At 42.8% G+C, this 26902-nt stretch overlaps 1 protein-coding gene across 3 annotated transcripts in view; it reads left to right on the forward strand.

Annotated features, from left to right (window-relative positions):
* srbd1 (S1 RNA binding domain 1) overlaps positions 1–26902 on the forward strand; it is a 425904-nt gene that overhangs the window by 200432 nt on the left and 198570 nt on the right. For all 3 annotated transcript variants that reach the window (XM_072510745.1, XM_072510754.1, XM_072510763.1), the window contains exon 17: positions 16685–16767. In XM_072510745.1, coding sequence (XP_072366846.1) covers positions 16685–16767 — 83 coding nt within the window. The remainder of the gene's footprint in view (positions 1–16684; positions 16768–26902) is intronic.

The raw sequence follows: 26902 nt of genomic DNA on the forward strand, positions 1-26902 counted from the left end.
CCGCAATTGGCGGGGTGGCCCGTACCAGTGCCAAGGGTGGCCACTCGGCCCATCGGGGCCCGGAGAATTGCGGGGGGGGGGGGGGGGTCGATTCCAACGGCCCCCGACCGACGCGATCCCCACCCCCACCCGAAAACCGGGGCCGGAGAATTTGGCATTTGGCGTCGGAGCGGCAGGGCAGGATTCACGCTGCCCCCCCCCCCCCGGCGATTCTCCGACGTGGCGCGGCGGGGGGGGGGGGAGGGGTCGGAGAATCCCGCCCACAGCCTCCACTGAAACATCATTGTTTGTTGGAGTAAGAATAGAGGAGAAGAATTTTATGGAGACATCAAAAAATTCTCCAACACTTTAAAAAAAAAATGCAAACTGATACTCCAATTAAAATAAATGTGGTTGACGAGGACAACTGGCTGCTACCATTTGAAGTTAACGGTTAGTGGTCTAATTGAAGTTAGACACTGGTGCCAAAGCCAATTTAATTAGCATGACTTATTTAAAAAATCTAAAGGTTCAGCTATTTAGAAGAAATCATTAAATATTGATGAGAGATTATAATGGTTCAAGCATTAAATGTTATTGTGCTTGTGATCTGTGTGTGCCGGTGAAGAACACAGTTTATTCTGTCCCATTCTGTATTGTATCCGAGGGCTTGGATTCATTATTAGGTGAATAGTCCTGTGAAGAATTAGGTCTAGTGCAGTTGGTATATAGAATCCACAAAGAATTGGATCAATACTCCAACGGTTCTGAGAAGATTATCAGCAAATTCAGTATGTGTTCACTGATTTTAGTGCACGACCATTCGCCAACGAGATACAATTTAAAGAAGATGCGTTACCTAAAGCACCGATGCTTTATATATAGAAGTTATATATAGATGTTATATATAGAAGTGAAATTGCTGAAGATGTAGATCTGCATGTCAATCTCGTTTCTACCCTACCACCAGTATTAGATACAAAACCACAAGTTATCAAGAAGATAGAAGAACCTAACAATGGGCTAAATTCCAAGGTATGTGTAAAACAAAAAAATGGTGATGTTCGTATCGGCATGAGTCCAAAGATCTTAACTAAAAAGTATACATATTGTCAAACAATCATTATAAAAAGCAATGGACAGTCAATCTGATCCATAATCTCACAAAATGACATTACGAAGCATTACCATTGCCACATAGTAGATCGCAAGCAGAATTACTCATGAATGGAAGGTTGTGTACCACATTTCCATACTTGGAAAAGGTGGAAGAGAATGCAGTGGAACTGCAAGAAATGCAAAACATTAAAGCAAAACAAAAACAGTTCCATGATGGAGTGTCTAGAACTTTACCACCTTTGAGTAGTGATGAAATTGTGAGAGTAGATGATTCAGGTAAATGGTCGAGAAAAGCCATTGCACTTGAAGAAGTCGCACCTCGTTCTTACAATGTATAGACAGAGGAAGGGTTGGTTTTAAGAAGAAATCGTTACACGCTCTTGAAAACCAGACAAGATTTTCACAACAACGTGATGGATGACGAATCTATGTCAGAATCAACAGCTGCAGTGTCAGATAGTTCAGCAGTTCCTGAGCATGAGAATGTCATGGAGAACATTGAATCCATAAGTTCTGAGCAGCAAGGTCAAACTTTGAGAAGCTGAACGAGAGTCAGAAGAAAACTTAATTGACTCAATTTGTAGATTTAGACTATTTGTCATGCTGTGCTTGCTGTGTGTGTGTATGTGTGTGTGTGTGTGTGAGTATATGTATTTGTAAAACCAGTTTTAAAAATTTTAAAGAAAAGAATTAATTTTGTTAATAATATCACATGTAAATATATTGATGGTAATGTATTAATTTATTCCTTCAAAGGAAAGGGGATGTAGTGATATCATGGTTGTGTTGTAATTCACCAGCTGACCACTCGGTGTCTCATTAATACATAATAATAATCTTTATTATTGTCACAAGTAGGCTTGCATTAACACTGCAATGAAGTTACTGTGGAAAGGTCCTAGTCGCCACACTCCGGCGTCTGCTCGGAGACTTAGAGGGAGACTTCAGAACGTCCAATTTACGTAACAGCGCAATGAATGTTAGAGTCAGGTGACTTCACACTGACTAGGGAGCTGGGAGAGAGATAGTGGTTTGTGCATGTTCATACTAATATTCATCTGTTTTGTATATATTTGACCTACAGTTGATGTTAATAAATCGTTTCTAGCTTTAGCTACAAGTGTTCTTATAATATAAATCAGGCCATCCGACAAGAACATTACAAACCCCACAACCTTCTGTGATATCTGTGCTCCTCTAATTCTGGTCCCTTGCACATCCTCAATTTTAATCGCTTCACCATTGATGTCCATGCCTTCAACTTCCGATACCCTAAACATTCCACTCGTTAAGATGCAGCTATGACCAAACATTTGATTATTTGCTCTGATATGTATCTTTGTGTTATATTTTGTTTCATAATGCTTCTGAAGAACCTTGAGTCATTTTATTATGTTAAAGTGTTATGCCATTGGAGTTCGTTACTGAACTGTGATTTCCCCCACGATCTACTCCTGTTCCTGTTTGAAGACACTTCACTTCAGCATCGTATTTTGTGCGAATTGGTAGAGCAATTGCAGAATGGTCATGAGGGTAACTTTAAATAGGGCGAAATACAAAGGAATTCTAAAGAAATGCAAGGAATATTTACTTATGCTTTCTTTTGAGTTTAATTTTCAAAAAATGTTTATAATAAAGATTTTACATATTATGCACGATACAAGCAGTGAGGGTAACTGCGATTGCAATGTACAAATCAATTTCCTTTGTGTTGGTCCCGCCTTCCCTCATTGTTTCAGGTTGGTAATGATTGGGAGTAGGTTGATTTGATCTTAGTTTCAGACTAGTTCGGCTCAACATCGTGGGCCGAAGGGCCTGTATTGTGCCGTACAGTTCTATGTTTCCTAGTCCCTTCACAAAACAATGTTTAGTTATTTGTTATTTACCAGAGGGTGGTGCCCTTCGTCCTCCCCTCCCCATTTTGTTCTTGAGCCTTCCCCCTTTTGAATGGATTTGTTTATTGTCACGTGTACCGAGGTACAGTTATTTGATCGCCGGAAGGCGATTAGAGAAGCAAAGGCTAGGGTGTCGGTCCGCTTCCCCACAAATAGTTCTGGCAGGTCTGATTCCTTTGAGTTTCATAAGGGCTGTTAAAATCTCACAGTTTTAAACTATAACAATTTGCTAAACAAATAGATTTTATGAAAGCTAATGACCATACGTAGCTCAAATAATTATGAACTTGTTAATTGCCTTTGGGTAACTGTGGACAATTAAGTGCTAATGTAAAATCTGAAGTAAATTACTGAAACTTTGCCAATAAACATGACATTTAGAGATTCTGGGGGAAGTGAATTGCAGACTGAGAAAGAAAATTTCCTGAATATGCGCTGTGTACACAATTCAATTAAATAATTCTCTCAAGCACCCAAAAGCAAGTTGGCACTTGAGAACTGAAAGACACTAATGAGTCAGGTTTTTATGAAGACTTTATGTGGATCATACAGAAAAAAGTTTTATGCATTTTTAAACTTTGCTAAAGTGAAACCGGGGTGTTAAACATATGGCCCAATAAATATTGGAGAACAGTCGGAAGTTCAGTGACCCAGAAGGGCATATTTTAGGTTAGAAAATGTTCTGCATTTCAGTTTACAATGTTTTTCTGATGAATGAAGACCAGATCTGCATTAATATTTTCTTTAAGCTCTTAAAAAAAAATCAATATGTAAAAATATAATGCAAAACATATATAAAAATATAAACACGGTTAAGTTAAAATACTTATTTCCAGGTGCTTCAGTTTTGCACTCGTAATTATAACCCCTTGACTCACTTTTCACCTCTGTCCCATGCCACATACCATGGTACACAACTACTCTCCTTTCAGGTATGCTGTGACTACCTGTGAGGAATAAAAAACAGCATCAACTTCATTAGCGCTTTTATGTATTTTCTTTTGCTCCATAAATCCCTCATAAGATCTGTAAACATTTTAGGTGTTATACAGTGATACCATTGCCTATATTTGCATTGGAACCTGACTTATGTTTTGCTCTAATTCGGGCCTTTATCAATGTACTATGATGGCAGAATTTTGACTGCAATGCTGGCTAGCTAGCATTCACTTCTTTAAAACAAATGGCAGAATGAAACAGTTAATCTAGAGATAAACCTCAGAAAAATGCTCCCTACTCAAGTGTACGTCATCAAAACCTGGGGGTCTGGTCAGTGCCCAAATGAAACAGCTACCTTGCTTTCTGAATTGCAATTCTGCGCCACCTTTGGTGGAATTGCAATGAAGAACCATGAAACTGGTCCCGAGGGAAAATAAATTTGTCTTGGGCTGTAGTGCACAACTGGATATTTGGCCAAATTTATATTGTTACATTCCTTTGTTGCTGCAGAGGGAAAAGGTATGGAGGTGCCCACACTCTGGATAGTGGTAAAAGACGATGAGAGATTTAATAGGGATGTTGCTCATACAATCAAGATGGTGATCTGTTCAATGCCCGCGCAAATATTCTGCTGATGTCGCTACACATCACATGATGCAGAACTAGCAGGAATGTATTCCCAGATAGGTAACAGATATCAATGCAGCTGAACATCGGGCTTGGCATGAGACCGTTAGCCAATTTGATACCGCCCTTTCTGAGCTGCTTCCTACAATGGGTTTATACACCTTTGTGTCAAAGATCTTCGTAAGAGAGTAGAGAAGCATTCAGATTTTTTCAATTTCAAACAGAACACTGAGGGGATGATCATATAAAAGTATATAAGCTAGTAAATGTAATAGGCAAAGGGAAACCCAAGCAAACTACTTTTATGTTGTGACTGATGAGAAATCAAGGCTGCAAAGTAATAAAAGTCAAATTTAGGATCGATACTTGAAGTTTTTCTTTGAATAAGGAGTGCTCAGTACATGCAGTGATCCTCTGGACAAGAGTTGTGGGTGTGAAATCCTTGAAAATTTTAAAGTAAGATTTGAATGCTGTAGCAGAGAGTTTCTGGATGGATAAATTCCTATCCATAATTACCTTGTCACATGGACTGAATCATGAATGTCAAGCTTGTCGGTGGATTTATTTTAAATTCTTGCCTGCAGTGCTGGTCAGCATACTACTTTGGATATCATCCCTAGGAGGTACTGTTTATTATTATTTTTTTTTGCTAACTCCCCATCATGAAAGTCGAAATGTTCACTTGTTACAGCGGCACAAGATCATTAGATGCACCATGAGATGTATTCAATTACTGCACAGAGAGGAGTCTGGCATCATCTAAGATCACTGTGACCGTATCAGACATGTTGAATTGATTACTTGAGAGGCAAATTATAAACATACAAGGAGGCCACCCTGTACTAGCTTCTTCCAATTGTGTGCTAGCCGCTACTAAAAGGAACCATTTTTTCTTCTTTCAAGGAAGAACTTTTATTTGGCTTGGATTTGGGTCAGGCTTGCAGGCACGAATGATCAGTGTTCTAATTCGGTGTCATCAGTCTTCAGATTATGTATTTAAGTAATAACTCACGGTGCATATGCATGAAACAATAAAAATGTATCTAGATCAGCAAGGACACCAAATTATTATGGCTCAGTTACAGTTGTTTTCTCAAATAACTCAACAAGATAATCCTGGCAACAAAAGACAAGTGTTTTTGCATCATCACTAATAAGAAAATACATTGAGAAATTGAATGAAAAGTATAATTATTTATTTATCTATTATTTTTATTGTTTTTAATAAATTTAGAGTACCCAACATTTTTTCCAATTAAGGGACAATTTAGTGTGGCCAATCCACCTACCCTGCACATCTTTGGGTTGTGGGGGCGAAACCCACAGGGTTTCGAGGGTTACAAGCTAGCAAGGAATGAGCTAAAAAAGGGCTTAGGAGAGCTAGGAGGGGGCATGAGAAGTCCTTGGCGGGTCGAATCAAGGAAAACGCCAAGGCTTTTTACTCTTATGTGAGAAATAAAAGAATGACCAGGGTGAGGTTAGGGCCGGTCAAGGACAGTAGTGAGAACTTGTGCATGGAGTCAGAAGAAATAGGAGAGGCATTGAATGAATACTTTTCTTCAATGTTCACCAAGGAGAGGGGGCCATGTGTTTGAGGATGAGTGTGTGATACAGGGGGGTAGACTGGAGGAGGTAGATGTTCTGAGGAAGGATGTATTAGCAATTTTGAAAAACCTTAGAGTCGACAAGTCCCCTGGGCCAGATGGTATATATCCAAGGATTCTTTAGGAGGCAAGGGATGAGATTGCAGAGCCTTTGGCTTTGATCTTTGGGTCCTCACTGTCCACGGGGATAGTGCCAGAGGACTGGAGAGTGGCGAATGTTGTTCCTCTGTTCAAGAAAGGGAATAGGAATGACCCTGGTAATTATAGGCCGGTTAGTCTTACTTTGGTGGTCGATAAGTTAATGGAAAATGTCCTGAAGGATAGGATTTATGACCATTTGGAAAGGTGCAGCTTAATCCGTGATAGTCAACACGGATTTCTGAAGGGTAAGTCTTGCCTCACAAATTTGATTGAATTTTTTGAGGAGGTAACTAAGTGTGTAGATGAAGGTAGAGCAGTTGATGTCGTATACATGGATCCATGGATACATGGATTTAGTAAGGCGTTTGATAAGGTTCCCCATGGTCGGCTTATGAAGAAAGTAAGGAGGTGTGGAATAGAGGAAAATTTGGCCAATTGGATGAATAACTGGCTATCACATAGAAGACAGAGGGTGGTGGTGGATGGAAAATTTTCAGACTGGAGACCAGTTACCAGCGGTGTATCACAGGGATCAGTGCTAGGTCCTCTGCTATTTGTGATTTTTATCAATGAATTGGAGGAGGGGGCTGAAGGGTGGGTCGGTAAATTTGCTGATGACACCAAGATTGGTGGAGTAGTGGATGAAGTGGAGGGCTGTTGTAGGCTGCAAAGAGACATTGATAGGATGCAGAGCTGGGCTGAAAAATGGCAGATGGAGTTTAACCCTGATAAGTGCGAGGTGATTCATTTTGGTAGAAAAAACTTGATTGCAGGGTCAACGGCAGGGTTCTGAGGAATGTGGAGGAACAAAAAGATCTAGGGGTTCATGTCCACAGATCTCTGAAGGTTGCCACTCAAGTGGATAGAGCCGTGAAGAAGGCCTATAGTGTGTTAGCGTTTATTAACAGGGGGCTTGAGTTTAAGAGCCGCGGGGTTATGCTGCAACTGTACATGACCTTGCTGAGACCACATTTGGACTATTGTGTGCAGTCCTGGTCACCTCACTATAGGAAGGATGTGGAAGCATTGGAAAGGGTGCAAAGGAGATTTACCAGGATGCTGCCTGGTTTGCAGGATAGGTCTTATGAGGAAAGGTCGAGGGGGCTAGGGCTTTTCTCTTTGGAGTGGAGGAGGATGAGAGGCGACTTAATAGAGGTTTATAAGATGATGAGGGGGATAGATAGAGTGAACGTTCAGAGACTATTTCCTCGGGTGGATGTAGCTGTTACAAGGGGGCATAACTATAAGGTTCAGGGTGGGAGATATAGGAGGGATGTCCGAGGTAGGTTCTTTACTCAGCGAGTGGTTAGGGTGTGGAATGGACTGCCTGCTGTGATAGTGGAGTCGGACACTTTAGGAACTTTCAGGCGGGTTATTGGATTGGCACATGGAGCACACCAGAATGACAGGGAGTGGGATAGCCTGATCTTGGTTTTGGACAATGCTCGGCACAACATCGAGGCGCCGAAGGGCCTGTTCTGTGCTGTACTGTTCTATGTTCTATGAAACCCATGCAAACAGGGGAGAATGGGCAAACTCCACATGGATGATAACCCAGAGTCGGGATTGAATCTGGGACCTCGTGCCGTGAAGCAGCAGTGCTAACAACTGCGCTACCATGCTGCCTGAAAAGTATATCTGTAAACAATCTTGTCCTTAGAACGCTTGTACTTGTACAACAATTGTAGTTGTCATTAGTGATGTTACATTTAAAACTACAGAATGCATTCAATTGTAAATGTAAAGAATAGCATAACAAAATCACATACATTGTAAGGTTACTTGAGCTATGAAGGAAAAGTGTTGAATTAAAATAATGTATTTACTGCATCAAGATTTGCTGACATGGCTCTATTGGTCTAAATCAATAAGAATGAGGTGGGGGGGGGGGGTAATAAAGGATCTTCAGCATATCTGAACAATTCAAATTTGATGTGACAAAGTTTATGATTTCCCTCACAAACCCAAATACTTTTACTTCCCAGTGAATTGGGAATCAACCCAATTTCAATTTGCATGCTGTTCTGAATATGTGTTTACTGCACTAGATGGCAGCATGCTCCATAAATCATGATGACCTTCTTGTTTCTTACATTATAAGCCTGGTTGCAGGTTCTTTCTTAGTTATACATAAATACATCTAGCATTGATTTCTGTTCAGCATTTTTTAAAGCTTGGACTAACTCTTCCTTCCTCCCCAACCAGTCATTTTTTTCCTCACAAAAAATAGATTTAGCTTCCTTTATCTTTTTTCATGGTTCAATTTATCAAAAAACGTTTTCATTTTTTCGGAAATCTTTCTGTTCCCTCTATATCATTCCGGAGTACAATGAAATAATTCTTGTTCCAGGTCAATCTCCTTGCAGATGAATTATTCCACAGTTCGGCATGTATATAATGCCTGCTTAAGGGAAAGGTAGTGGGTGGTCTCTTCATGGTAGTTTATACTTGAAACAGTAATGTATTGTTGGCACAATTAAGGCAGTTACTGCAGACAGGTGGCCTTTGTGTACAGGATTTGCGCTTAGGACTCTAGTGCAATTTCCAATTTTCTCCACTGTCCCTGGAAGAGGTTTGGCCCTACCTGTAAGACCTGAACTACCTGTGAGAATGGGCTGGATTTTACCAGTCCTTTGGAATCAGACTGTTTGGAGAGAGAGAGAGAGGGAAGGGGGGGGGGGGCATTTCAGCGGAGGATGGCTGTCTTCCCAGAGGGTATAAGGGCCCCTCCCTGCTGCTTACCAGTCAGTCCTCTTCCACGTGAGACCGCTTGGTAAACCGAGGGGAGGGGAGGTGGGGGTAGGAACTGTCCTATTCAGGCACTCAGTGGCCTATGGAGGAGTCTCTCGGCTGCAACGGCCATGCCCGCAGCACCCGGCCCTCACTATCTCCTCTTCCCAGCAGCGAGGGTGACCTCCTTTCATGGTGCAGTCCCAGCAGTAGCCACCGCCTCTGACGGCGCTGCTGAGACTGAAGAGCTGCCAGCCTTCCAATTGGCCGGTAGCTTTGGCAATGAATTAGTTGCAAAACAAATGGAAAATGCAACCTGGGATCCCACTGCCGAGTGGATGTTATTCGTGGCTGCACTGACAAAACTCTGGACAAGGCATGCAATATCAGCCTAATTCTGTTTTCTGATTTTAACGAGAAAGAAAAAAATGTAAGGTATGTTTCAAGCAAAAGCACTTTCAAAGAAAGTTTACATATATCTTTCACGAGTGCCTTTCTGGCCAATTAAAGGGTTAGAATAATTAGGGAGGCTTGAAAAAGTGCTAGTTTGGTTATCTGCAGTCTGTATCTGAATCCATTATACACTTCCTGCTTTGCTTTGATGCATTGCCTCCTGTTTTACAGCACACATGGGTTACTCATAGTTATTTAACAAATGACTAGATTAGCAGATTGAAGGATCAGTTGGTGAAACTTAACCATGGCCTGCAGCTAACTCTTGCATTGAGAAGTTCCATGTCTTGCTGCTGAGGTCATAATTTCTTGCAGTAAATTGTTTCTGTTGATCACAGTTCAAGGTCTCCAATTCATACGGCTGTGCATTGTACCTTGTTTGTGAAACACCGGAGACATTTCCATTTGAAAATTTTGCTCTGTATTTTGCCCGATATTAGAAATAATATGATCTTTAGAGTCACAGCCCATTTAGTTTTGCCTGTTCATAAGTACTTAGCAGTGTGCCATTTTAACCCCCTTCTGTTGACTGACTTCGCAACGGAACAGCAGGGAAATGTTCTAATCGGAATGAGTAATAGCATTTAAAGTATTGAATTTCAAAGCATCATTTTTGGTGAGGTGAACTAAATGAATTAGGCAGACAGCAGGTGTAAGCTTTTTAACCTTTTGAACTTGGTAGCTGCATTTCTGAATACACCCTGCACAATAATAATATAAAGTAATTTCCTGCTTATTTATTATCATAACTCAGTTCACTCATCTTTTGAACAGTTATAAGTCAGAAAATAGTTTTGGTTTTGCTGCATAAAGATCAGGCCATTTAGGTTTAAATATGTTTGATTTAAATTGCCTGTTTGAAGATACCATTATTATTGAACCCTTTAAATTTGCTCATTGCGAGTTATTGGCATTCTTTTCTGCCTTTGAGTGTGCTATTTGTTCAAGCTGCTGTGCATGTTTTTGAAGATAACGGTGGTGCAGTCACTTTTAACGGTAATTTTTCAATATGTTTACAAATGTATGTTTACAATATGTTATTTATGGAAGGGGAGGATATTTATTAAAATGATCAATTATATTGACATGGATTGAATGTCTGACATAGAAATGATTAATGACTTCATGTACTTTCTTGGAGGAAAAGTCGGAACGATAAACAACCTAGAGATTGGCATCTCTGATTATGTCAGTTACATTGAGCTAAAATAGAACAAGTGCAAGTTCCACACAATTGAGAAGTGTACTTGACGTTGGGCAAGCATTTCCTCATGATCAGGAATTGCAAGACCAAAATCTGGTAACCTCGAGTAATGAGAACAAATGGGGCAAAGGTCACCTTCACTCAAACCTATCTTGAGATCCAGTTTCATGTTGTACCATGAGTGAGTGTATCTAAATCAATAAATCACTAAATGAATAATGTCCTGTACAGTGCCTGCACTTGTATGTGTCATGCATACTTCTTGTGTTGTTTGTCTGTTGTATCTGTTTAATCATATTTTGTTGATAATACCCCTTCTCTTATAAAATATATTTTCTGTTAATTTATCACGAGCTATATTTTTTTATAAAAAGGCTGCACGTTAAACCAAAAACCGCTTTTGTTCATTTTGGCTCCATTGATAACTTGAGGAGGGATAATGGGCCTATCTCTGTAACCTCATAGAGCCCACAACCCTCCGAAATATAGGCTATCCTGTAATTCCGGTCTCTTCAGCCTCCCCAAATTTAATTGCTCCACCTGTGTATTCATCTACTTCGGCCCTAAGCTCTGACAATCTCTAAACCTGTCCATCTCTTTATCTCTCAACTCTTTTAAGATGTTCCTTAAAATCTACCTCTTTGACCAAGGTTTTGGCTGTCTGATGTGATATTGCATTATGTGGCTTGATGTCAAATATTGTTTTTTAATGCTCCGGTGAAACACCCAGGGACATTGTATTGCATTGAAGACACTTTAAATACAAATTGCGTGAATTACTCCCACTCCATCATGTCATAGAAGGGGATTGTATAGAATTTCTTGCAGCGTTGTCCCAAAAAGAATCAAATTACTATGTTCATTCAGACCCCACTCCTCTTTTAAAGTGTTCCACAGTTCCTAGTACTCACAACTTGGATGCACGCAGTTGCTTTCTAATAACCATTTGATAGAAAATACAGAGATCAGTCATGCATTTTTGTTAAGTTCAGTGTGGTTTGATCACATTAATTTGAATATTTAGTGTGACATGATTATCCATATCAAATAACAAGAAATGGATTGCTCTGTACTTTCAAGTTGAATGCGAATTGATTAAATACTCAATGTGGTTCTATCAGATTTATAATGCGTGAGGACTTTTCCTATTGTGTGCCTGTTAAGATTGAGGCTGTAAATATTGTACTAGAATTTCTTTTCTTTTTAAAAAAAAAAAGCAAAACTATTTTTTGGGACACCCAAGTACTTTTAGACGTTCCATGTATTTCTTGTTCACTTCAGTAATCAATTATGTTTACAAAATATTCCATGTCTAGTTTCTTTATTATTTAATTAAATGTTATATACATATAATACGGCAGTGGACCAGCTTGTGTTTCCAGTGAACAAATATTTATTAATCAGCCGCAGAGCAGAATGTCAAACAGTGGCCCATGTCTCCATAAGTGTTCATGGTGCTTTACTGGGAGTAGGCAGGGGTCATCATTGCTCAGGTCACCAACCAATATTTGTTGTGTGCTTAATCTAAATATCTCCAACCTTTTGCTTCATAAGTGAAATAAAAAAGTGAAAAACTTAACAGTCTGACCTGACATTCAACCCAGCCTCAAACTTGTATTGAATGCTTTATTGTGATGTGCTCCTGTGGTTTCCAGCCTGAATCCAACCTTACCATGGCTAATATTATGAGTGTCTCCTTTAAAAGTTTTTTAAAATCTCTGACATGCACATCAATAATGTTTCAAAATCACCTACTTGGAGATCAGAATTTGCTGTATTATTTTTCCAAAGATTGCCATATCCCCTGCTTGGAGAGGGTCCAGTTCACACAGTGGCACAGGAAATACATTTTTTTTTTTTGTAACAAAGATCCTTGTGGACTGAGCAGAGTAATTAATTTTGTATGTGTGCACGGGTGTCCTGCCCTAATCTTTCTGCAAGTGTCAGGAGGAGGATTGTGGCTGACTGTATGAAATTTTATTCAAATTTTGTTTATGTATCCTGAACTTCATTTTATACTGATTGCACTGTGAAGCCCATAGAAGTATGTCAACATTTGCACAGATCCACCACACAAAACATGAAATCTATTGCCATAAGAGGAAAGTAAAAACTGTGAAATGAGTTACAAAGATAGTAATCCAACCAAGGGAGTGGCTGGGAGGATGTTCAAAACTGTCAGAACAATTTATGACCGCATTTGAATTATGAGTTTGGAGCAGTGCGTTCAAATCCCTTGGACTGTTTTTTGCTAGACAAAACAGTAGATTGCTTCATCATCAATCTATTGCTTCCTTCACTGTTATCCACTTTGGCAATGTCACAGTTTATACATAGTTTCATTCATACCTGACCCAATGTAACTTGTCCACATCCGACAATTGTTTCTCCGTTACTTTTTTGACATTCCCCCTTGTCCCGCCTTTGGCCATTTCATCTAAATCCTGACTGTCAAGAGTATTTTTTGTAACCATGAGGTCAACTTCCAAATGCAAGTATCCAGAAGTACCTCTTTATTTAACCTTTATTTAGCCAGGCATGTCAATTGAGAACCAATTCTCATTTACAATAACAACATCAATGCCAGCACCTTTGATTCCTTACCTGTTCCTGTAGTATTGAATTGTTTGTCCATTGTAAAGTTGTGGATAAACAAAACATTTTTCCAGCTGATCAATGTTAAAGCCAAAGCTACCATATTTGTGTCTTGCCAAAATATTACATCTTTGCCTTTGATACCAGTCTCCTTCTTGCCTTCTCACAGGCTGAACTCAATCCACAATCTCAGATTGATTTTCAAACCCTACAATCAAAGACGAAGATTACTATTTACCCATCTGAAATATATCTAATCTCCCCCATCTTCCCTACTGCTGAAATCCTGATCCTTATAATTATTGCCGCCTGTCTTGGTTTCGCCATCACTTTGGGCGGAATTCTCCCAATCCACGAGCAAATCTGGCGAGAGTCACAAACCCTTCAGTATAAAATTATGTTGCAATTCTCCCAATAGCAGGTTGGTCATCCCACAGGCTAGTGGCATGAACACTCTTTGCATTCATTTGCATCCCATGAATGCTCATTAAAACAGCTGTCTGCTGATATCCCATCAGGCATTCCAATCTTGCATCACGCAAGCAGGAAATCACATTGGAATCAAATCCAATTGCTGAAGTGGGGTGTGGGCAGCTCGCAAGTGATGGGCTCGGTGAGGAGAAGGTGGTTGAATCGAGGAACAGGCTTCTTCTGTGTTGTTGGCATCCTGCACAGTACAGTGAAGATGGGTGGGCTGGAGACAGCGACATGAGTGCTTTGGGCTGGTATTTAAATATGGCGGGACCTTCAAACGAATCTGCTGAGGACAGGTGGCAAATCAGCTGCCAACCCACCTGGAGATTGGAATTCGCTTGCGCATGATTAATGAGCTTCCAACTGCAGAATCTGGCACAGGATCTCACCATCTGGTGTCACCGGAGTGCCCACTTAGTTTCAAAATGGGAGAATTCCTCCCTCTGTTTGGCAGAATCTTAAAAGTCCAACCCATTCAGTCAGCATTAATATTTCATACTAAGCCGCAATCACCTATTGGTTCTACCTTTGCTGAGCTCCATTGACTTCCCATGATTTTTAAAACCTTGTTTGTTCTTCCTTTTTTCTACCACTGAGCTTTCAGTTTCAACTCACTGGGATTCTCTTCCAAAGCTTCGCCACCTTTTTACCTCACTTCCCTTTCAAATCCTCTTTAAAAGTTACTTACCAGTTCAAATGAACCTTTGGTCACTTCTAATGGTTCTTCTCCCAATTTCTGTTCTGTTCTAACCCCATGATTCTCTGCACCACCCCAGATACTTGGTTACATTAAAATTGTTGTTTTTGTACAAGTAATTGATGTTTTGGCAGTGCAACCCTTTACCAAAAATTAAGACTGAAAATAAACAAGGATTTTAGTTAAATTTGAAAAGGAGGGGGAAAGGTTCAACAGACACACCGATCCCGCAAGGAGTAAATAGGTAGAATGACCAATGATAAATATTACACTGATGACTGTTTAAATGCTGGCTCCTTCTCTTGTTCTTATCTGGAGAATTTAATTTCCGCTTATTCCTTGCGCCCATGCAATCTAAATCTTGGTCCTTCCTTCCGGCTACCTTTCTCTCCCCCTGTGGTTTGAAGTTTTTACAGACTTTTCTGCTATAGTATTACAAGATAAACTTGGAAGTTAGTGAAATGGCAGAAATATTGAATAGTTCCTTTGATTCACTATTTTTCAGGAAAACTAATGACGTGGCCATGACATTAGAAGAGAGATAAAATAAAAAAAGAATTTAAAATAGAAAGGGGAAAGATAATTGATAAGTTAATCAAAATTAGAGAGATGGTCCAGATGAATTGCATCTACAAAGATAAAAAGTTAGGAAGGAGATAGGAGACTATTACAAGTATAAAGCAATTCATTGGAAAAATAAATAATGACAAAAGACTGGTGGACAGTCGATGCTATTCTTATAGTTTAAAAAGGGAGATAGGACAAATCCAGGGAATGATAGCATTAAATTAAAATACCGTAGATCCTGGAAAACTGAAAATAAAACTAGAAAATACAGGAGATATTTAGTTTTGGCAGAATCTGCAGAAAGAAACCGAGTGAATGTTTCAGATCTGTGATCTTCCATGAAAATACTTCATCGAGGGGCGACGCGGTAGCGCAGTGATTAGCACTGCTTCCTCACGGCGCCGAGGACCTGGGTCCAATCCCGGGTCACTGTCCGTGTGGAGTTTGCACATTCTCCCTGTGTCCCAAAGATATGCAGGGTAGGTGGTTTGGCCATGCTAATCTTGCCCTTTAATTGGAAAAAAAACAGTTCATTGAGGGATTACAGACCAGGTACCTTGATGTGATAGGCAAAAAAACATCAGAGGCGATAAATATATAGAGTAGCATGAATTTCAGAGGGAGAGGTGGTGAACTGGAGACAAAACAATAGGAGTTGAGGGCAGCTACTCAGACTAGCAAAGAAGTGGTGTTCTCCAGGTATTCATGATCAGACCATGGGTCGTTCATAATTTCCATTAATTATTTGAGCTCTGGAATCAGATGACATCTCAAAATTTGTGGACATCACCAAATTGTGAGGTGCAGTTAATATAAAAAAAGTGACAAAATACTGGAAGAGATTAACTAACTTCCAGAATGGATGTGTAAGTGTGAAGTTACTTTCAATTTCGCTAAGTTGATGGGAAGGATAAGGAGCCCATATATTGCTTGCATGATCTAAATGGGGTAGAGGTGCAAAGGGATATTGATCAAAAAATGATAAAATTAGAGACGGTGGTTAATGAGGTCATTTTAATAATTGCAAGCCAAACAGTGGGCTTCGCTTCTAGGGGGTTAGAACAAAAAAGGAGAGAATTTGTTAAACTTGTGCCAGGTCTTTTAGTCCGCACTTGTACCATTGTGCACAATTCTGTCCTTAATGGTATTATTTAAAAAAAGAATATAGAGGCATTGGAGAAGTTAGAAAAAGATTCATGAAGTTGTCATAAGAACTGCGAGGATGCACTTGCCAGTTAAATGTTAAACAGGCTAGGGTTCATCTCTTCATAAAAGAGATGGCTGACTGATGTCCTGATATAGGTCTTTAAGGTAATATAATGGTTTGATAAGATAGTTGTTGAGAAATTGTCTCCAGTTGTGTTGGGAGCTGAAAACTGGAGATCATAAATATAAAATAGTCATTAATAAATCCAATAGGAAATTCATCAGAAACTCATTTACCCAAATAATGGTAGAAGTGTGGAATGTGCTATCCTAAGAGGTGGTTGAAGCAAATAGTATTGATGCATTTAGAATTTTAGTAAAAATTCCTTTTTATGTGCGATTGTAGACAAAATTAGAAACAATACAAGGAAAAGGCATTTTTGATTATTGTGAACTGCAATAAGTGTCACAGTCTCATCAGTCTTGTACTTCCTGTCTGTTTTCTCCCCTTCAGTCTCCATAGCAAGGCGTGTTCAGGATCCACTGGCTGAGTTGGTGAAAATTGAGCCAAAACACATTGGCGTTGGAATGTACCAGGTAAGATATCCATGATCTGTTTTGCGAAGGCAGTCTGCTTCGCCATCAGCTGCTGTAATAAAGTGGACACTTTTGAAACATGGCTTTGTAATTAAACATCTGCCAGTTTTCAACTATTTTTATAAGATTTGCACAGTCAACCAAATGGCCAATAAATGTTCTGAAGCTTTTTTTGTCCCCCTCAGTAGGTTTTACCATAAATGATCCAGACTCTCAGAAATAGCTGCAGCTAGATTTTACAGTCTGTTAAAAAGCCATCAGATTTACCCTGTAACACAATCCCCATAGCCTTTTCCTTTCGACATCATTACAGTGATGTGTTTCAGTGCTTTGTGTAAACTGGTACCGGATATTGATCCCATACTTATAAAAACCCTGTACTTGCATCATTCCCAGCATTGTTAATTCTTTTCTCATTATTTTGGTGATATTCCATTATTATTTTCATTCATTTTTTTGTTGAGCTGACATATATGCATTTAAACTGTTAAATTGTCATTTAATAGGTTTGTGTACTGGTTGTAAAATGGGGCACCGGTGACATAGGATATCAAAGTAAAATTGTCATCACATTAGAACCAGCAAATCGTTTGTTTCTATTCTGCCAGTAGCATGCCAATTTGTATCATTAGTAAAGCATGCCCTGTTGGACAAAATAATGTTATTATAAATAATATTTATGGGTAGGTTATGAGTTTGCCTGGTTGGAGGGATTTTGGTATTATTTAAAATGTGATCCATTTATGTAATCTGTTCTCGAACCAAATCCTCTTTTCAGCTTCTAAACTGATCTTGTGGACAGAGTTGCCAATAAAAATGATTTCACGAGAATATATTACCTGGAGCACGGCGTTGCAAAATACTGTTGCAATCAAGGACTTGAAGCAATGTGTCTGTCCCACCTGAGGCAATATCATATTATGGGTCGTAGTCACTGAGGCAGCTGAAACTCAAAAGAGTGCAACTTGTTCAAAAAACGTTTTAAGATAGGCACACAAATGCATTGCTAACCCAGAGCTATCTGTGGCAGCCTTTTGACTCAAGACTATGGTTTGTGCCTTGATGTGTTAGCCATCTCTGGGTTAACCATCTCTGTGTTAACCATCACCTGGTATTGGTCAAGAACCTCATCCTAGTATTGCAGTCTCTTTTGCAGACGAAGACTGTGGGCTGAGCTTTTTGTTGCTGCTCGCCACTTCCAATACCCTTCCAGTCACCTCCAGAGGTCATGTCCCTAAGTGACTACCTCCCTGTTATCTTCAATGAGTATATGCCACTGGAATTAGCACGCTCCAGGACCTCTGAGATGGTGACCTTGTCCTGCCGAAGATATGCCAAGGATGCATCCGAGACTGTGAAAGTGGAATTGTTCAGCCTTTTCTCCTGTCGTACATGTTTGTCCGTGTTGCGCTTGTCAGACGACAGATCCTGTCTGAATAAATCTACCCCGAATCTATCCCTGGCCAGGGGTCCAGGGTTCATTTCCAGCCTCAGTCGACTGTGTGGAGTTTGCACTTTCTCCCTGTATCTGCGTGGGTTTCCTCCGGGTGTTCAGTTTTCCTCCCACAGTCCAAAGATGATGTGGAGATGCCGGCGTTAGACTGGGGTGGGCACAGTAAGAAGTCTTACAACACCAAGTTAAAGTCTAACAGGTTTGTTTCAAATCACTAGCTTTTGGAGCGCAGCTCCTTCATCAGGTATTGAAAGAGCTGCGCTCTGAAAGCTAGTGATTCGAAACAAACCTGTTGGACTTTAACCTGGTGTTGTAAGACTTCTTACTGTGTCCAAAGATGTGCAGGTTAGGTGGATTGGCCATGCTAAATTGCCCCTTAGTGTCCAAAAGGTTAGATTGAGTTATGGGGATAGGGTCGATGTGTGGGCTTAAGATTGGTGCTCTTTCCAAGAGCTCGATGGGCTGAATGGCCTCCTCCTGCATTGTAAATACTATGATTGTATGAATCCCAGTGTAGTTTCAGAACTGGAAGATCTATAATTGACATGATCTCAGCCCAGATGCTGCAAGAGAAATGACGTGATGAAGATAGACTGCTAAATATCGCATTCGTCGGTCTCACCAAGGCATTTGCCCATGTGAGCAGAGTCAGTCTATTTAAGTTGCAGGAGAAAATTAGCTGCCCACCAATGCTGCATAATGTGACCTTTTACCATGAGCCCAGAGATATAATGAGGTCCAAAAGCAAAGACATCAGATACTGGAAATGCGAAATAAAAACAGAAAATGCTAACACTGCTCAGCAGGTCAGACAGCATCTGTGGAAGGAGAAATTGAACATTTCAAGTCGATGATCTTTTATCTGTGGAGAGGTCTATGCACTCATGAGATGAGATTTAGTTGGGGCACCAGTGGTCCCCGGTGGGCAGGAAAGTGAGTGGAAACTCAGCCTGGGCCTTCAGCGTGGGCCTTTTCAGGGAGACCTGACCAGATTCTGTGGCAATCAGGCAGCTCATGGACCGTCCATCTTTTTAAGGGATAGGATCCCACTGCCAAGAGCTATCGACCAATCAGAGGGCTCACAGTTTTTCAGCCCCAGTAGTGCAAACAAGAGCGGTTGCAACTGCTGGGACTGCACCCAGCCATGAGCAGCACATGGACGCAGCCCTCAAAAGAAGGGGTCACCAGGATAGGCAAACTGCAGCGAGGGGGTAGGGGTGGTCGTCAGTGAGGACCAATGGGAGGCCGCTTTGTGGGCCAGAGGGTACCTGAAATGGAACCTAAATGTGCAGGGAGGCTGCCAGGGTTTATCAGACAATCTCCCCACATGACAATAGGGCCCAAATGCTGGTAAAATGCTAGCAGTGGTGGTAAGATGTCCTTAAGTGACCACTTTTTTTCCAGCGTAATTTCACATTTTCTTTCCTTTTGTGGAATAATGGGGAAGTGTTGGAAGGATTCCCGGGCTGATTATCCTTCCATGTCCAACAATCCTGCGTTGGACTTGAACCCAGAGCTCTTGGGGCAGAGGTCTTTGTGCCACAACACCTCCTATGCCACTTAAGGAAATCAATTGACAATTGGACAGGAAAGCTGTCCCCCATCTTCCCTGCTGCTGATAGAATTCCATCAAGATGAGAAGGCAGCAGGTCCTCCATCTCTGGAATGTCTTGCCTTCAAGCATGCTTCTGAGGGCCCCATTAAATTCTGCCCATGGGGCAAGGGGAGTGGATTTTCTTCTATCAGGTCATAAATTCAACAAACCTCAACTGAGAATCTAACTGCTCCCCTTGATTGCAACAGGATCATCGAGAGATATCATTTTCAGGAAGCGCATTGTCAGCAACAGGCATAAAAAAATTAAGACTCTCATTTATGTAACACCTTACCACAGCTCTTCAAAGGACTGCACATGCAAATAAATAATTTGAGTATCAGCAATTGTTGTCGTACAAGATGAATGATTCCACTTTTTGTGTGCTGCAAAGTCCTACAAATGACGATGGCCAGAATTTTACGTTTCCCTCATTGGCGGGTTTTTAGGTGGAGGTTGGGGCGATAGTGAAGGGACGGGATTCCCTCTGGATGCTCACTTGCCTCGACCTCTTAAAATGAGGGTGAATACGCTCTGAAACATTAAACTTTACAGCATTTAAAAGCGTGAATATTGTATATTGTTTAAAAGATAATGAAAAATCCTGGTGTCTTGAGATTTTCTTTGTACAACAAAGAATTATTACAACACCTAATAATATGTAAAGAGGCGAATACAGGAAAACATCTTTAAAATTATCAACAACTGTCTCCGCAACTTTACTAATGCTGAGAAGTCGACTAAATTCTATTCTGAGTGGAGATCAGAAGTCATCAACCTCTCCTCTTTCTCATTAAAATAAACAAGCCTTTCACTTACTTCTGCAGCATGGTAGCATAGTGGATAGCACAGTTGCTTCACAGCTCCAGGGTCCCAGATTCGATTCTCGGCTTGGGTCACTGTCTGTGTGGAGTGCACGTTCTCCCCGTGTGTACGTGGGTTTCCTCCGGGTGCCCCGGTTTCCTCCCACAGTCCAAAGATGTGCAGGTTAGGTGGATTGGCCATTCTAAAGTCTCCTTAGTGTCCAAAATGGTTAGGTGGGGGTTACTGGATTACCGGGATAAAGAGGATAGGGTGGAGGCGTGGGGCTTGAGTAGAATGCTCTTTCCAAGGGCCGGTGCAGACTCAACGGGCTGAATGGCCTCTTTCTGTACTGTGAATGCTATGAAATTCAATTCTTTTAAAAAAATTATTTTCATTCAAATTTTTCTCAAAACATAATTTTTTGCAGAACCATTAACAACATTTAACATAACAAAATAAATGTTGGCCATATATACAAAAAAGGAACAATACTATGTAACAATCCCCCCGCCCCCCCTTCCCGGGTTGCTGTTGTTGCTGACCTTTACTGCTCTCCTAGAAAGTCGAGGGACGGCTGCCACCTCCGAGAGAACCCCGTCATGGACCCTCTCAAGGCAAACTTTATTTTCTCGAGACTGAGAAACCCAGCCATGTCATCAATCCAGGTCTCCACACTCGGGGGCTTCGAGTCCCTCCACATTACGCAGCACGGTAGCATAGTGGTTAGCACAATTGCTTCACAGTTCCAGGTTCGATTCCTGGCTGGGTAACTGTCTGTGTGGAGTCTGCACGTTCTTCCCGTGTGTGCGTGGGTTTCCGCTGGGTGCTCCGGTTACCTCCCATAGTCCAAAGATGTGCAGGTTAGGTGGATTGGCCATGCTAAATTGCCCTTAGTGTTGGGTGGGGTTACCGGGTTATAGGGATAGGGTGGGAGTGTGGGCTTGGGTAGGGTGCTCTTTCGAAGAGCTGGTGCAGACTCGATGGGCCGAATGGGCACTATAAATTCTATGATTAAAAGGATCCGTCTCTGGGCTACCATGGAGGCAAAGGCCAATACGTCGGCCTCTTTCGCTTCCTGAACTCCCGGATCATCTGACACACCAAAGATCGCTATCTCTGGACTTGGCATCACCCACGTGTCCAAGATCTTGGACAATGCCTCAGCAAATCCCTGTCAGAATCCGTTAAAAGCTGGGCATGCCCAGAACATATGGACATGATCTGCAGTGTTTCCCGCACACCTCGCACATTTATCCTCAACCCCAAAGAGCTTGCTCATCCTGGTTGCCGTCATGTGTGCCCGGTGGACCACCTTAAACTTTCCTCGCGGGGCCTTATTGCCCATACGAATCCCAAGATGATCTTGTTCACCTGCTTAAAGAAGGACTTGGGGATGAAGATGGGAATGCACTGGAAGACGAACAGGAATCTGGGGAGGGCCGTCATCTTAACGGTCTGTACCCTCCCCGCTAGAGATAGCGGGAGCATGTCCCACCTTTTAAAGTCCCCCTCCATCTGCTCTACCAGCTGAGATAAATTAAGCTTGTGGAGGGCATCCCACCTTCGAGCCACCTGTATGCCTAGGTATCGAAAGCCCTTCTCGACCATCCTAATCAGAAGCTCCCCCAGTCTCTTTTCCTGCCCCTTAGCTTGGATCACGAATATCTCGCTTTTCTTCTCGTTTAATTTGTACCCCGAGAAATTAGCAAAGTCCCTCAAAATCTGAATGACCTCTCCCATCCCCTCTAGTGGGTCTGAGATGTACAGGGGCAGATCATCCGCATAGAGCGGGACCCGATGCTCCCCTCCATCGGGAGGGGAGAACTTCTTTGCCCTTGGCTGGGAGAATCTCCATGGGTCTACGCCTCCCACCTGTTCCATGAATCCCCTCAGCTCTTTAGCCGCCGCTGGCCGCTTTCCCGACCTGGGGTTTGACCGGTCCAATACAGGGTCCATGACTGTGTTAAAGCCACCCCCCCCATAGTCAGATTGTGTGTGTCTAAGTCCGGATTTTTACCCAGCATGCGTCTCATGAATTTCACGTCGTCTCAGTTCGGGTCGTAAACGTTCACTCGCACCACCCGAGTCCCCTGCAGCTTCCCGCTAACCATTATGTATCTGCCCCCTTTATCAGCCACTATACGCCCTGCCTCAAAAGCCCCCTGTTTGCTGACCAGGATTGCTACTCGTCTGGTCTTTGAATACAGCCCCGAATGAAACACCTGGCCCACCCACCCTTTTCTCAATCTTGTTTGGTCCGCAAATTTTAGGTGCGTCTCGTGTAGCATGGCTACGTCTGCCTTTAACCCCTTTAGGTGCGAGAACACGCGAGCCCTCTTGACCGGCCCATTCAGGCCCCGCACATTCCACATGATCAGCCTGGATGGGGGGTTAACCCCCCCCCCCCCCCCCCCCCCTCCCCTGCCGACGAGCCATCTCCCTTTTTCGGCCAGCCACGAGCCCGCGTCCCCTGCTTACTCGAGCTCTCCCATTGGAGGCCAGTCCCCCCGACTCTCCCTCTGTTCCCCCATGTTGGCTCCTTTTCTGTCAGCAAAGCAGTATCCCATCCTCCTCCCCCCAGCAGCCCCATGCTCCCAAACCCCCCAAGTCAAGCACCCACTTGACACTGGCTCTCCCCCATTACGCTTCTGTGAGTCAGCTGACCCATGCTAACCCCGGCTGCTCCCGCCTCTGTCTCCGATTATTCAGATGCCTCATTTTCCGGGCCCCTCCCTCCCTATGAAAAGCCCAACTTAACTGCTTTAACAGTCCCCCAAAGAACATTTTCCGCCCAACGAAACGAACAACAAACTACGGGCACAAACCCGGCCCCACAAAAATAAACTGCTCCAGCTGCCAGAAGAGCAGCCCTACGTGTAGAACCCTCTCCTCCCTCTGCGGCCGAGCTCCACAAAAGCCGAAAACATGGCCAAAGAAACAGGGAACAAACAAAAATAAGAGGAAACAACATAATGTTGCTCCCTCAGGCTATCTGGCAATTAACATCCCCACCAGAGTAACGTCCCAGTGTGGCTGTCCTTTTGGTCGAGTCCAACTTTTCTTGCTTGATAAAAGTCCACGCCTCATCCGGTGTACCAAAGTAATGGTGGCGATCCTGATACGTGACCCAAAGCCTCGCCGGATGCAACAGCCCGAACTACACCCCTTTGCTGTGGAGGGCCGCCTTAGCACGGTTGAACCCAGCGCGCCTCTTGGCCAGTTCTGCTCCCAGGTCCTGGTAAATGCGGATTACGCTGTTCTCCCACCTGCTGCTCTGCTCCTTTTTAGCCCATCGCAGGACTCGTTCCTTATCTGAGAAGCGGTGGAACCACCATAGCCCTCGGCGGTTCATTAGTTTTGGGCTTCCTTGCAAGGACTCTGTGCGCCCCATCCAGTTCCAGAGGCTGAGGAAAGGCTCCTGTCCCCATCAGGGTCCCCAGCAATGTGGTCACGAATGCACTCGCGTCCGACTGCTCCGCACCCTCAGGTAGGCCCAGAATGAGCAGGTTTTGCCTCCTGGACCTGTTTTCAAGGTCTTCCAGCCTCTCCTGCCACCTCTTATGTAGGCGTCATGTGCCTCCACCCTGACGGCCAGGCCCAGTATCTCATCTTCATTATCCAAGACCTTTATCTCAATCTCCTTGATCGCCTTCTCCTGCATTTTCTGGTCTCAACCATTTTCTCCATTGAGACTTTCATTGGGGCCAGCTTCTCCGTTTTCAGGTCAGCAAAGCAGCTTCTGAGGGAACTCCTGCTGTTCCCGTAACCACTGGGCCCACGCTGCCTGATCCGAGCCGGCCACCATTTTCTGTTCCCGCGCCCGTTCCTGCCGCTTCTCAGTGGTCGTTTGTTTGGCCGTCCTCCATAAACTAATGTGGGTAGCCTTTTAGCGCCGTTTGCATGCCGATTTTCGGCGAAAAGGGGCCGCTAAAGCTCGTTGAAAGGGCCCGTAAAAAGATAACGCGACCTACCCGCGCATGGCCACCACCGGAAGTCTCAATTCAATGAAATTCTATGGTTCTATGATTTTGACTCGCTGAATCGATACAGAACTCTGTTGAATCTACCATTCTAACATGGAAAATTTCTAGCTCTGGCAAATCTTCATTTATCTCCTCTGCAGTCTCTGGGGGAATTTTCCAAGCCCGTTTTCTGTAGACGCAAACCCCGATATGGCAGCTACCTCTCACGAGAGAACCAAACCAGGATTTGCTCCGAAAATGTCACACCAGAATGAGATCTTTCCCAGTCTCTGCCGGTGGCGTAATCATGTTCACATCCAGCGAGGGCGTGAATCTGATTACCATCAATTTGCATTGGCACAACGACATATCTTCCGGGAAAGACACCTGTTCACCCCGCTGCCTGCGTGATGTCACTACTATTCTCCAGCAATAGGGATGACCACGCAGGGGCCCCAGAGGTCAGTCTAGTCCCCAGGTGTCAGGGACATGGCACTGCCCTCTGCACCCAGACACTGCCAACCTGGCCAGGGGAAGTGCCAGGTTTAAGGGGCCAGGACCTGCAGCGAACCCCATTGGGGGACTCCCACCAAGCCCAGATGTCACCAATGGGGAGGGGGGAGGAAGGGTAGAGGCGATGGCAGCAGTGCTCGGAAGCCCTGATACCAGTGATGCTGGTGGAAGGGTGGCAGTGAAACCCTGATGTTAGCGATGGTGGTGGGGGCTATTTACTTCCATTTTGAGATTGGGGCTCTCTTTAAAAATTGTACCCTAATCTCTCTAGAGCTGAGCTTGCCGGCACTATGAGGCCCCGCCACAGTTATGACGCAAAATATGCCCCCTGCTTTTTTTGACAGTGTCACAATATCTGGGGAGAAGAAATACGCCAATTTGCAGAGAACAAATGCTTCTGTATTCGTCATTTCTCTGTGGATACTATAGTCATTGTCCATCAAAACAAATCGCGGCAATTATTTCTCTGTGTTGCTTCATACTATAAAATGGCACCTTGGTCCAGGTGTTGGATAATTTGAGGTGTTGTTCGATAGTAAAACCCTTTGGACAGCATGGTAGCATAGAGGTTAGCACGGTTGCTTCACAGCTCCAGGGTCCCAGGTTCGATTCCGGCTTGGGTCGCTGTCTGTGCGGAGTCTGCACGTTCTCCCCATGTCTGCGTGGGTTTCCTCCGGGTTCTCCGGTTTCCTCCCACAGTCCAAAGATGTGCGGGTTAGGTGGATTGGCCATGCTAAATTGCACTTAGTGTCCAAAACATGTTAAGTGGGGGTTGCTGGGTTACGGGGATAGGGTAGATATGTGGGTTTCAGTAGGGTGCGCTTTGTAAGGGCCAGTGCAGACTCGATGGGCCGAATGGCCTCCTTCTGCACTGTTAATTCTATGATTCTACGTCAGACATTAAGAGCCAGATCATGGCAAGTGGCATCTTCTATGAAAGCCATCTCTTGCCCAGTTTTCTCATCTTGTTACTGAAATACCACAAACAATTCCTGAAAATGGTTTGTGTTGCCTGCTTTCATCATCATTTGGAAAAGTTTTCCCATTTTAAAAACAATAATGGTTCCTGTTTTTCAGAGTCATGAGCTTTCACCTTGTCTGACCCCAGTTGATTAACTTAAAACAGTGCACTGTGTTCCTTTCTCATTTTACCACCGTACACCTCTATCGTAGTAGGTTTGATAAGGCAACACAAGAGTAAATTCGGGTCTTGTTGCAATTGCAAATGTAGTTGGATTGAAACTCTGCTAATGAGTCTGGCAACACATCCTCACCTGTGAATTTATCGATCTCTGCTTTTTCAACAGAGTGTTTTGTACACAAGGTTGAGTCTCACTTTTCGTGGCACAAGAATTTATGTGATGCTCCAAGGCTCTCCATCTTGGCAGGTTCATGAGCTTTAGCTTTCAACAGGCAGCTGCAAATTGAGCTTTTCTGAACTCTTTTGTGACTGAGTTATCTGTTCGGGCTCAGTGGCAGCACTCTTGCCTTTGAGCAAGAAGGATGTGCCCTCAAAGACACATTATCCAGACACCTCAGTGCAATATTGAGAGAGTGTGTACTTTCGCAGGTGCTGTGTTTCAAAGATAAATAGAGACCTCTTCTGGCCTCTTGGGCAAGCATGAAAGATTCCATGTCACTATTCAGGGAAGAACCGAGCACTTATTTTGATGTCCTGACCAATATTTATCCCTCAACTAACATCACTTAAAAAGAGATTATCTGGTCATTATGTGACAGAATAGAAACTAACTAACACTTTTTAAAATGAAGAATCTATCCTCATTACTACATGGGCAGCACGGCAGC

Source organism: Scyliorhinus torazame, chromosome 1, assembly GCF_047496885.1.
Source record: "Scyliorhinus torazame isolate Kashiwa2021f chromosome 1, sScyTor2.1, whole genome shotgun sequence".
NCBI lineage: Eukaryota > Metazoa > Chordata > Chondrichthyes > Carcharhiniformes > Scyliorhinidae > Scyliorhinus > Scyliorhinus torazame.